This window comes from Stegostoma tigrinum, chromosome 37, assembly GCF_030684315.1.
Source record: "Stegostoma tigrinum isolate sSteTig4 chromosome 37, sSteTig4.hap1, whole genome shotgun sequence".
NCBI lineage: Eukaryota > Metazoa > Chordata > Chondrichthyes > Orectolobiformes > Stegostomatidae > Stegostoma > Stegostoma tigrinum.
Window position 1 is genome coordinate 8587697 of NC_081390.1, and position 13701 is coordinate 8601397.

Below are 13701 nucleotides of genomic sequence, written 5' to 3' on the forward strand. Positions count from 1 at the left end.
GCAGAATGCAAATATTGTTCATGAATCCATCAGTATGCAGGCAGAAAGCATGAAGTGGCATGTTACAGAAACAGTGATATCTTCACACATGTCTGTCACAATTCAGGAATGCCATTTATTATTATTTTTCAACTCTATCAGTGCACACTCTGTACTGACAGATTGGACTATATAAGCATCTAGCTCGTACTTTGCAGTTTAATATTAAGAATACAGCAAGGTTTTAATTTCAAAAATGCCCTTATTTATATGGTTAAGAAAAAAGGACAGAAATGGATGATAATTTAATCAATAAATGTAATGTCTTATGGCTTTTAAAATATATGCATTTCATTTTATGACAGTCAATAGTGTTCTCTTTTTAATTTTCATTTTTATTTTAGAATTGGGGAAATATATATAGAATCAATGGACTACTTCTTTGATTGCACAGTCTATCGAATGAACTTAAAGTCATAGTTTTCTATAGTTTTATTTCAGTGCATCATTCAGACTGTAAAACATCAAAGTATAAATATTAATGAACATAAAAAGTAATAGTGAATAATGTTAACTTGGATGGTCAGATTCATTTTACTTAAATTTCTTTGAAAACATTCACAACTATAAAACCTTTTTCACAGACAAATTATATATGTGACAAAGATTAAAGTCCACATTTGAGATGTGAAATAATTTTAGAGAAACAAGTTTTTGTTTCAACATTTGATTTTGAAATTATTAATAAGCTTTCACATACAAAGACTGAAATGTTTAATTCCACTTAAATTCCATAAGCTAACCAGGTGGTGAAGACAGAACAGCAATGTTCAGTTACAATCCATTCATATCATCAGTTTCAGAATTAGCTGTTTAGTTTTAAAATTATCTCCTATATAGTTGCACTCACAACTTAATGAATGGTGGTGTAATATTTAGAACCTGCATATAAACTAAATTTTGTTGCTACTTTAGGGATTCTATGACTTTGTGACAATAAACTGAATTAAGTATGAGGTTAATTACAAGTTTTAAGTTACCAAGGCAGCATTGCTCGAATTTCTAAATTATGTTGGAATGAGAAATTATTTATCAAAATACTACTCCACTCCTATTATTCACATTTCAACCACTCTTATTTAGTTAGTTCAACTAACATTTTCACCCCGCACGAGTCACAGGATTATTCCCTGGTTATTATTAGCCAAGCATCAATTCTGCTTATATAAATAAATTTTAGCAATGACACTGGAGGTTGTAGGACAGATGGAAAAGATTACTAAGAACACAAAATGGCATGAAATACTTGTCTATCAAAATTTCATACCATGGAAAGCAACTGATTATGTAATATGGAGATTTAATTCTTCGGTCAAGAGGCAGAAAGTGAAACATTGCAGAACTTGGTACCAAGCAAGTTATTTAAGTCAAATGAAGTAAAATTTTTCTTGGCTAAAACTGGAGAATAAATGGGAGTAAATGAAATATTTTATCCTGAACCTCTTTTGCATTAATATACAGGGTGAATGGGTGGGTCTAGGTGGAATTCTTCAAGGGGCAGTGTGGGCTTGTTGGGCTGAAGGACCTGTTTCCACACTGTAGGGAATCTAATCTAATCAATTTAAGCATCTCTAAACATTCCTTTCACTGTAATGCTATGGTTGTGAATCTGACTGATCTCATGCAACTTGTGAACCACCTTCAGACATGAACTAACTTATGCCCTTTGTATTACAAGACTAGGCCTGATTGCTTTTAAGAGAACCCCTATTATAAAACAGTAAAGAATTTGGTTAAGTGTGAAATTTGTAAACTGCATAAACATGCATATTACTTTGTTTCCTTTCAATCAGAGTTCAGTTAGTGTTTAAATGAACAATGCAAAGATGTTTCTTTAAAATATATCTTACCAACTACACTGAAGTTGTTGACTAGCTCACCGAGCTGGTTTGTTCTCGTTCAGATGTTTCATCACCATGCTACGTGACATTTTCAGCTTCATTGGAGGCTCCACTGATGATGTCACCTAGCATGGTGACGAAATGTCTGAATGCGAACAAGCCAGCTCAGTGAGCAAGTCAACAACCTCACCCACAACCCAAGCTATTGATCCTTGCCAAAACTTTAACCATTAAATTAAACATTTTAAAAAATTCTCTCTCATCAACTTTTTAAATCTTTATCACTTAATGATGGATTGTTTTTGATTAAAAAGTCAAACCTACCTCCTGCACAGACACTTGATGGTTCAGCTGCCAGAATTTCAATGCAAGATTTCTTAAGAACCTGGTAGGACAGAGATAACAAAGAATACTTTGATATCCAACTAATTCAACTACAAACATACTTGTAAAATGGTTGTTTGTGCTTTAAATTAATTTGAAATAGGGAGTGGAGAATAATTTGCTGCTTAAAAACTGCGTGAAAGTACCACTGGACATAAAGCCACTGTACCATGCAAGTTGGACTTACCGAATCAATTACACTTCCTAATGCTTGAAATCCGCCTTTCACTGGGAAAACATGATCAATGCTATCAGCTAACTTTGCCAGCTAAAAAAGAATGAAAGTTTATGATTAAAAAAGTTTACAAAAACAAAGTTGCGGGAAAAGCTCAGCAGGTCTGGCAGCATCTGTGGAGGAGAAAAAATGTTAACATTTCGGGTCCGATGACCCTTGCTCAGAACTAAAAAAGTTTGCTTGGTGAATTGGAGACAGTAAGGGCTACAGATACTGGAAGCTAGGCCTGATGAAGGGTTTCGGCCTGAAACGGTGATTTTCCTGCTCCTTGAATGCTGTATGACCAGTGGTGCTTTTCCAGCTCTGCATTTATCAACTTTGGGTGGTGAATCATTGACAGTTCATTTTCAGCTTTTCATTAGACAATAGACACTAGGCACCCCCTATGTTTTCCGTAATTTAAAGCCAGGAAGCTACTCAGGTTATAAAATCTGAAAGTGCTAGAGAAACTCAACAGGTCTGGCATCATACATGGAGGGAGAAACAAGGATAGCATTGCATGTCTAATATTTCTCTCTTCACAGATGCTGCTAAACCTGCTGAGTTTCTCTTTTTATTTTATTTCTATTTTAATTTCAGATCTCTGGCTTTTATTTTAAGACTTCATGTTACTCCATAATTTCTTGGGATCTCTGCTTTGCTGCTCCAGGCTATCTGCTGAGGCCCTTCAAGATCATTAGCACAGCTCCACACCATTCAAATCAGTTGTGACTAGGAATTTCCTAGTTTGCTTGTGGCATGCAGTTACAACAAGAAATTGTGATGCAGACAGTGTAAAAATCACCAATTGGCAGGGTAAATTATAGATCTTAAATATACCTCATTTTGACAGAACTATTCAAACTCTGCACTCCATCTCTCCACTTATCTGGGCAATTTTATTTTGCTTGGCTCTTTTTGCACATCTTCAAATTCCTGGTGAGAGTTCTGTGAACGTCAGAAACTAATTTTCCTTTGCACCTTCATCCTTTGTAATACACTTGGAATGGCAAAGTCACTGCAATGGCTATCCCAAAGGGCACTCTCATAAGTGTCATTGTTATGAAGGAGGAGGTGCACAGTCAGGAGTGGGGATCTTGAGGTGCAATTGCAGGAGACATCTACAAACTTGCTACTGGAAATGTTTCCTGGACCAAACATTTGCGGTGCAATTTTTGAAGTTTGAGAAAGCATCAGGAAGAATTTATTAAATAAATCAAATTGTGAAAATGCAATATGTACCTGTGTTTCATTGAAATCTTTCACACCAACACAATAAATTGTAGCTCCATAACTTCTGGCCCTTTCAGCCTATAAAAAGAGAAGACAAGTTTGCCAAACTTGTTTATTGTTGAAAATAAATTGGAGACTTAATTTCTTTCCTATTGCTTATGGATACTTACTTCCCTTTGTGCAAGATCATACAAATGATCAATTAATTCCCCATCCGTCAATGCAATGATGACACTGGCAGCTCGAATCCCTGTAATTGCAAATTAGCATTAGTATTTTCCCAGCAGAAGATATTTAGGATGGAAGTATGCAGAATTTAACTTATCATCCAGTACTCCTACAGCATTTAACATCTCCAAATAACTCTGTATCAAACCAAGTCAAAGGGAAGTAGTACTTATAGATTTTCTGTATGCATTTTCATTGACTAATAACCCTCCAAGGAGAGGAAAGGAAAATATACATTATCATTAGCAGGATAACTTTGATGCGGTAATATACTAAGTTCTACTTAGTGGACTAATTGCTCAACAAATATAATAATTTCCTTGAAAATTTAAACATGGTAGAGACAAATGGCTAACTTGAACTTCATAAATTACAAGGAATTAGCTTGAAAAGATTCTAAATGAGTTGCAGTTTCATGTACATCCAAAGGTACGGAAGGATCTCACTGTGCAGTATTTTGGTCTTCAATCTGCCTTCTTTTAAAAGTATACTTTGCTCACTGCTGTTCATTCTTCTATATAAAGGGGATCCAAGCATAGGAGCTGATTTTCCACCTTCATTATGAATGAAATTGGGTGGGTGTCAACATTATGATCAAACCACAGGCCTATCTCTCCTCTAGCCTGCCTGATGTCCTCCACACGCAGAATCCCAGACTTATTCCTGTCCTCTTGGATTGCCAATCATAATGCCCTATCCCCCAACTCAACTGCACAAAGATGTTTAAAAGGCGTTCTAGCTTTTGCACCACTACCCTTACTTCTGAGTCTTTTTAACCAGAGAAAAATTTTTGGTTTTTATTTTAAAAATGAAGTAAAATAATGTCTGGTATTAGGTTTCTGCTTTCTATTGTAGTAATGTGCAGTGGCAGCATCGTGTATAAAAGTCAACGCACATTAAAATCAAATTTCCCGCTCTCTGGGGAGCTGCATTGACTCATGGGTGATTTTCCAAAAAGCAGAAAATTTGATCTTAATCCATACTGACTGCTTGATGCGCTGCCACTGCCGCACACTAAAATAATTGTGTAGCAGGAGACTGGGAATTAAATCATTTTAATTAGTCTTTTGAATGTGGTTCAGAACATTTTCTTAAATATTACAACTTATGATTAAGGCTGATAAAACAAAGTGAGATAATATTTTAAACAAAACCACACATTGGAAAGAGGAGAGCAACAGACTGCAATCAAGAGAGAAACAAGCAAGAGATTGTCAGGCAGTTTTAATTTATATCTTCACTTTCTCCACTGCTGACAAAACTCGGTCTTTGTCTAATTATTGGTGCAGGTCAGGTATATTTCATTTGACATCTGTTATTTTCAATGGCGCAGTTGGGATTGTGTTACAAGTTAACAAATATCGCACTGAGGCTGCAGATGAACAGAGATCCAAGCACAGCAGTACATGAGGAGGTGGACATTTTCTCTTCTCTGCTGACCTTCCAATGGTCTATCTTAAGCTAGTGGCACACATTATCGACTACCCAGTCAGTTATTCAGGTCTGATTGGATCAGATCAACAGCCCTAACTTACTCTTATCCTTTAGACCATTCATACAACACACTGCTTTAATCGCTTTGGTTATCTCTTCAAGAATTTCCTTCTACAGCTCAGTGCTAATCATATTTCCTTACTGCTGTGTAGAACAGCTTTGTGGGCTGTATATAAATACATGTTTTAACTGTTGTTAATATTTTCAATTTTTTACTTTTAGTATGTTGCATTGACATGTGAGATATATGATTTCAACCAATTTTTAATTTAACATTGCTTGCATTACATAAAATAATGCCAAATGATCAGTGCAATTACTCACTACAAGGACAAATTAAACTTTAGCTAAAAGACATTTTTTAAAACTTATTTTCTACAGCTTCTCTATCACAGGTTCATTCAATACTTTCTTCTTAAAGAAGTTATTCTTCTTGTTTTTAAGGAAAACACGCCCAACATTAAGTTTCTTCCTCTTTTCCTGGTCTTGCTAGACCATCAAATGCAGCAGTGAAACAAACAAATGATTTGTCCCCAACCTCTGCAAGTATCCTGCAGTTGGCAGAAGGCATAGAAATAGCTCAGTCTCAGCTCACTCCCATATTTTTCTTGCCTTTCTAAGTAACTGTGGCCTTCATTTGGCACCTTTACCTGCACAATGCTGCTGACAGTAGGAACTCCGTAAAGAAGTTGCAGTGATTGTAATGAGGTCAGCCAGCTGGACCTCGTGGAGTACAAGTTCCCACATGGGGGCTGTCAATCTGGTCCAATCAGGAACCCCTGGCTGACAGGTAGGAACAGGAGTGTTACACATTCTGTTTACTCTGCGGAAGCTGGATAGTGTCAAGCACTCTCCACTTGTGAATAAAGGATGACTTGCTGACAAGACACCAGCCTCTGTGGAGATATTTCAGTAGTGACAAGCGATTTGTCTCTATTACATTTGCAATAGGAAATTTCAGAACTTGTTTAACGTTCAAATCAAAACTCATCATAAACACGATGAGGTGTGCGGATGTAATCTGCAAAAACAGTTTTTGTCCCTGAATAAGATCAGAAGAGGTAGGGAGGCTTAATAACTAAATTATAGAGATTTGGATCTTGGCAACTGAAGGCCTAATAATGTTTTAGCCAACTGTTACCAATAACGGTTCAAAGGAGGGAAGATGCACCAGAGGCATGAGTCAGAACTGCAAAATATGGAGGCGGGTGAGAAAGGACCAAGTGTTTGGAGCTTGGGTGGAGTTGTAGCAATTATAGAAGTTATAGCATAATTGGGAATGCTACGATGTGATTTAAGCATAAGGATTTGGATCAAATATGGCCACTGGAAATAAGGTTGATGCCCACCTGAATTGTTTTCATGGTGAATCTGTTCAGTTGCCTGTAACAAGTTTAAATGGCATACAGTTACTAAAGAACATTGATGTGAAGCTTGAAGCAGTGTCTACATCAGCATTTTTTTTAAGGAATCAAATTATAAACAACAGAATTTATGCTGTAAATTATACCTTTCTGAAGCCCTCATGCATGAATGTATCTCCTCCAGGCACAACATTGCGAAGGGTTTGAAGACCTCTTCGTATAGCTTCCCTTTAGTTAAAATATAATTGCTCAAGTTTAAATAATAGTACTAAGTCAATGAATATATTATCATTTGCCCCTGTCTTTGTTATTGAGGTGTACTGTTAAAGCAGTGAGTTGCTAATTTCAGCAAGTAATTTTTCACAGAATGAGAGCAGCAATAAAGATCTCGTTTAAGGAAAGTTGGGCCTTGTATGGCAAAAAAAATACATAATTTGACACTAAATTTGAGTGATCTGAGACAAGACTTACCGATTTGCTGTTAAGCTCATTAAGGTTGTACTTCTTGTGGAGAACACAATAAAAGACATTCGTAACTGAGGACTGAAAACAGTTGATAATTAGTGATTATTATTTTGAGTAAAATAACTGCTTGACTGGACAGTAGTTATGTTAAGTAAACCTGATAATACCTTAAAAATTTCTCAGCCAGAAGTTCAACAAAAGAATATATTTCAAACCAATGATTCATCACACTTCCAGACCTGAAAATAAAAAAAAGTGCAATCAACAGGGGTATATGTTAGGCTAGACGACACCATTGGTGAGGAGAATTGCACTGCTAGGGGTGCTATGTTTTGAATGAGACATTAAAACCTTCTACTGTCAGGTGGATGTAAAAGTTTCCTGGCCCCATTTAGTGATGGCAGGGAAGTTCTCCCCATCTCCTGATCTGCACGACCAGAAACACATTAAGACATGAAAAATGGGAATAGGTGTCCCTCAAGTCTACTGTGTCATTGAGTAAGATCATGGCTGATCTTCAATTTTAACTCCACCTTCCTAACGAATATTAGGGATATTACACTATAAGTTTTCTAACCCAAGATGATTTCTCTAATTGAAGTTTATAAAACAATGAGGGGTATAAATAGGATTAATGGTAGTTGTCTTTTCCCTAGGATGAGGGATTTCAAGACAAGGGGGCACATTTTTAAGGTGAGAGATTTAAAATAAAGTGATGGGCAATTGTTTTACACGCCGTGTGTTTGCTTGTGGAATGATCTTCCTGAGGAAGTGGCGGATGTGAGTACAATTACAATGTTTAAAAGACATTTGGATAAGTACATGAATAGGAAAGATTTGGAGGGATATGTGCCAGGAGCAGGCAGATGGGACTAGTTTAGTTTTGGATTATGTTTGGCAATGGACTGGTTGGATTGAAGGAACTGTTTCCATGCTACATAATTCTAAGACAATGACTAAATCTTGAAAATACCCAACGGCCGACCATCCATCCACAGCCCTCTAGAGTAGACAATTCCAAAAATTCACAGCTCTTTGAATGAAAATTCTGGGGTACATTTCATTTCTGAGCAGGCCTCATAATTATTTGTGAATTATACACCTTCAATAACTACTAGCCAACTCTGGCTAGAAATTTACTAAGCTCCACTCAAAACTAAAGCACAAACAAACTTGCTGTTTCCGATAACCCAAGACTGGGGTTTTATTTCTTATTTGTGCACTCTGTAGAAACTCAATACAAGTCGAAACAAGCAGCCGAACCTGGCTGATGACTCATCAGTGTTCATGTGACTCATCTCTTAAAGGGACACTGTTGCCTCATATCACACTCTATAATACATTTTAGCTTACATGTTGCAAGTACCACCATCAAACATTAGACACATAAAGGTTGAAACTTCAGAAATCTGGTTATCAGCCCATCTGAAAGGGTTGAATTAAGTTTTTGGTGCTTTCAGGTACACTTGTTGCACTTGCTTCTCTGGATTTGTCGTTTTTGCTGGGTGAGCCACTACTGTAGGATTTATGTTCGATTTCTCCATCAGTAATTTTTTTTATTATTCCCAATTTTTGCTTTGTATGGTACTTCAGACAAAAGCGAAGGTTTAATTTAGGTCTCTGAGGATTTTGAAGGCTCTGAATATTTGTAATGAGTATGATGAGCAGGTGAATAGCTAACTATTGCAGCTTTAGTTACCATTCCAGCCACACCCATTATAACCCTAGGATCTGGACATGCCAGAAAATTCCAATGCTCACAGACTGATGAGACATGGGCCCAACAATTAATGCACATCAGAACAAGACACAAATATTCCCAAAGAATGAAGATTGTCACTGAGTGATGCTTCCAAACACCTGCATCCTTCTAAACCACCTAGAGCTGTAACACCAATCCAACTGCACTTGCAGGAGGGAAATGATGAATGCAACGTTTGCAAAGATTATTCTTATTAATTTTTATATTAAAAGGATGTATGAACTGGATAAATCAAGAATTACAGAATCCCTACAGTGCAAAAAGAGGCCATTCAACACATTGTGAGCACCAACCCTCTGCAGAGTGTCCCACCCAGAACCAGCCCCATACCATTTCTCTGCAACTGTGCATTTCTCATGGCTAATCCACCTAGGGCACACATTCCTGAACACTACAGATAATTTACCATTGCCACTCCACCTAAAGTGCACATCTTTTGAATCACAGTCTCCTAGTCTCCATTAGACACAGGCTTCCTCAAGGGCAAATAGCCAGGCATCATGATTGTTTGTTTCAACCCCATGGTTTTCAAACAATTAATGCTTAGATGACATGTGAATTTATAGAATCCCCACAGTGCAGTAGAGGCCGTTTGGCCCATTAAGTCTGCACCGACCGTCTGAAAAGCATATTACCCAGATCCAGCCCCCTACTGTATCCCCGTAACTCAGCATTTCACCATGGCTAATTCACTTTCTTTTCCACTTATTCATTAACGGGATGAGGGCATCGCTGGTTAGGCAGCATTTATTGCCCATTCTAATTTCCCAGAGGGCAGTTCAGAGTCAAATACATTGCTGTGCATCTGGAGTCACATGTAGGACAGACCAGGTAAGGATAATTGTTTCAAAAGCAAAGTTGTGGAAAAGCCCAGCTGGTCAGGCAACATCTGCGAAGGATAAAACAAGAGTTAACGTTTCGGGTCTGGTGACCCTTCCTCAAAACCAGAAATAAGAATTGAGTTCTGATGGAGGATCACCGGACCCATAACGTTAACTCTGTTTTCTCCTCCACAGATGCTGCCAGACCTGCTGGGCTTTTCCAGCAATTTTGTTTTTGTTCCTAATTTACAGCATCCACAGTTCTTTCGGTTTTTATTCAGGATGATAGTTTCTTTCCCTAAAGGGGATTAGTGAACCAAATGTGTTTTTCCTGACAATTGGCAATGGATTCATGGTCGTCATTATATTCTTAATTCAAGATATTTTTATGAATTCATATTCCACCATCTGCCATGGCAGAATTCGAACCTGGGTCCCCAGAACGTTATCTGGGTCTCTGGATTAACAGTCCAGCAATAATACCACTAGGCCATTGCCTCCCCTGTGGCCTTCATTCACCAAACCTTCATTGTACAATTAGGTAGCCATTCCTCGGCAAGTAGCCAAGGGTCCATCACATTCTGAGAGAGTAGAAACTGGATACACTATACAGAGTGATACCGGGTGAACCTGTCTGTCCTATGTATTCATAGCTGCTGATCCCACTGAGAAAATTCCTACAGAAGGGGCCAGCCTCCAGCTGCAAGTTTGGGCATTGCTTTGTAACTCTATGTTCACACCTGACATTATTTTGAAGTAATAATTCTCCCATTTGCTATTTTGCCTGCAACCAAATTTCTTTCCCACTTGCTTCTAAAGGATTCCGAGCCACAGGTGAAGCACAAATTTTAATTATTTTTTCTCCTTTGACTGCTTAAATTTGATCCCAGTGAAAGCCAGACAGTCAAAAAGCAGCTGCCTTTTCTGTCACTTTCGCGCATACAAAATAACATATCATTCAATTTATCAACAGCATCATCAGAGAGACCCTGTATCACCCAGACAAAATGGATTGCACAAATACTCTCAGTGAGCCACACTTCAGTTTTATATGTTTGAAAATTTTGCAGCACCTTTGCACCTGTCTCAAATTAGCTCAAATTTTATATTCAGAATTCAACAACAAAAGACAACTAACAAGAAAATTGTGCAATGTACTAACGAACACATTGTCAGCAATTCGACAAACAATAGCAGGGGTACCAAAAGCAAGGAATGAAAGCAAATCCATTCAAATTGCTGCAAATTGTAAACAATAGACACTTACTAGATAGAAGCAGGCGATTTGATACACAGGCCCATGCTACTATTCTTACTCGACATGAGCTTCCTCCATTTTATTTCATCCCATCTTGTTTACATATGCTTCCATTCCTTTCTCAACAATCATTTAGGTTTAAAAAAAAGTTTAAATCATCATAATCCCAGGGAACCATAGCGCTGCTGCTTCATCAGACAGAAATGACTGTTGTGGTTTAACCTAAGGGTCACCACACATCAGGTAAGGGGCAAGACTGAAAAGGTGGGACCCTCGCGGCAACCTCAGCCAGTGTGAGAATTGAAGCTGCACTGTTGGCATCACTCTGCATTGCAAATAATCAATCTAACCAACTAAACTTATCTTCCCCTTAAAATATCTTAGCCCCAGAGTGTTACTCTCTCATTTTTTAAGAGATGACTGGTGTGGTTTAACCTAAGGGTCATCACCTCTCAGGTGAGGGGCAAGTTTGAGAAGGTGTGATCTTAGTGTTAACCTCAACTGGTACCAGGAATTGAACCCATGCTCTGTCATCATTCTGTAGTACAAACCAGCTGTTCAGTTAACTGAACTAGCTGACTCCCCTTAATCCTTTAGACTATCACTGGACTGTCCACTAAATTAGTAGCTGTCATATTTCTTTGCATGATGAAGCTCTTTTTCAAATGAATTAGTAAGCAGGGATACAAACCTTCTACTTATGTGTTTTTTTTGGTTTTTGTTTAACAATTTAACAAGGTCAGGACTTATATAATTAATGGGAGGGTCCTGGGTAGTGCAGCAGAACAAAGAGACCAAGGGATTCAGGTACATAATTCTTTGAAATTTGCGTCACAGGTAGATAGGCTCATTTAGAAGGTGTTTAGCATGCTTGTCTTCATTGCTCCGAGTACAGGACCTGGGATGTCATGCTGAGATTGTGCAGGGCATTGCAGTACTGTGTGTAGTTCTGGTTACCCTATTATAGGAAGGGTATTATTAAACTAGAAAGGGTTCTGAAAAGGTTTACCAGGATGTTCCTGGAAATGGACGGTTTGAATTATAAAAATAAGCTGGATAATCTGGGACTTTTTTCACAGGAGCAATAGGAGGTTGAGGGGTGACCTTACAGAGGTTTCTAAAATCATGAGGGGCATGGATAAAGTGAAAGTAAAGGTCTTCTCCCTAAAGTAGGGGAGTTCAAAAGTAGGGGGCATATTTTTAAGGTGAGAGGAGAAAGATTTAAAAATGGCAGGAGGGGAAATGTTTTTACACAGTGAGTGGTTAGTATGTGGAATAAACTGCCAGAGAAAATGGTGGTTGCAAGTACAGTTACAAGATTTAAAAGACATTTAGATACGTATATGAATAGGAAAGGTTTTGACGGATATGGAATGAACAAAACACAGGATGGGACTAGTTTAGTTTGGTCAGTGTGGACTGGTTGGACCAAAAGGTCTGTTTCCATCCAGTCTAATTATCTTACCCATTACTCTACCCCGTCCAACCCCAAACTTGTGTGCAGGTTTGCACCTTAGGTTTTCTACTTATTTAAAACCTATTTTCTAATCAACCTGATAAAAGATGTTATTACACACCTCTAGAACAGGTTGGACTTGAACCCAGATTTCCTGGCTCAATGGTAGAGTACAATACAGTATTATGTTAAACCAATGATATAAAACAGCTGTATATACTGAGTGTTTTAAGAATGATTTTTGAGAAAACAGGTCTTTAAATGCAGATGTGAAATAGTATGTGTCTGCCTGTAACTTCAAAGACTGTTTACCTTTGTGTGTCCCTCCTAGGTAATAGTCAGCCCATGCAGCATGGTACATGTGGCAACTGCACGCCACCTCATCTCCAGGTTCACATTTCATATTATTTTGCTGACCGCCTGGCATGGTCTATGGAGCCCTGTATAAGAACTATTGCTTTAAGATGGACACTTCACAAATCGGATTCAACCCACCATTTTATATACTGTGGCTCCAGTGGCAGGTCAAAGGTTCGAAATTCTGAGGCAAATAATTCATCTCCTGACTCCCAAAGGTTGCCCACTGTCTACACTACCCAAGACAGGGGTGTTATGGAAAACTCCTCACTTGTCTGGACAAAGTGTATATCCAACAACACCTAACACGCTCAACGTCATTCAGGTAAAGCAGCCTGTTTGATTGGCACCACATTCACAACCTTCAACATTCACTCCCCGCACTACCAATAGCGGCAACCATGTGTGTCATTCACAAAATGCACTGCACCATCTCAACAAAACTCTTTTCAACAGCACCTTCAAAAATTGAAAGCTGTACCACTCAGAAGGACAATGACAGTGGTAGGAATTACCCTCCAAGCCACACACCATAGAAAGTAGCTGTTCCTTCACTGTTGCTGCATCATAATCCTCAAACTGCCCTCCTAACAAGGCATCAGAGATAATAGGAACTGCAGATGCTGGAGAATCTGAGATAACAAGGTGTAAAGCTGGATGCACACAGCTGGCCAAGCAGCATGCTAGGCGCTACTTGACCTGCTGTGTTCATCCAGCTCTACACCATGTTATCTCCTAACAATGCAGTGGGTTCACATGGACTACAACAATTCAAATAAGTGACT

At 38.2% G+C, this 13701-nt stretch overlaps 1 protein-coding gene across 2 annotated transcripts in view; it reads right to left on the reverse strand.

The window, feature by feature from the left end:
* The window catches only part of LOC125467594 (anthrax toxin receptor 1-like), a 110049-nt gene that overhangs the window by 88305 nt on the left and 8043 nt on the right, over positions 1-13701 (reverse strand). For both annotated transcript variants that reach the window (XM_059640271.1, XM_059640272.1), the window contains exons 2-9: positions 7430-7501; positions 7269-7340; positions 6944-7025; positions 6783-6816; positions 3882-3961; positions 3721-3789; positions 2452-2532; positions 2205-2265 (exon numbers count right to left, since the gene is read on the reverse strand). In XM_059640271.1, coding sequence (XP_059496254.1) covers positions 2205-2265; positions 2452-2532; positions 3721-3789; positions 3882-3961; positions 6783-6816; positions 6944-7025; positions 7269-7340; positions 7430-7501 — 551 coding nt within the window. The remainder of the gene's footprint in view (positions 1-2204; positions 2266-2451; positions 2533-3720; positions 3790-3881; positions 3962-6782; positions 6817-6943; positions 7026-7268; positions 7341-7429; positions 7502-13701) is intronic.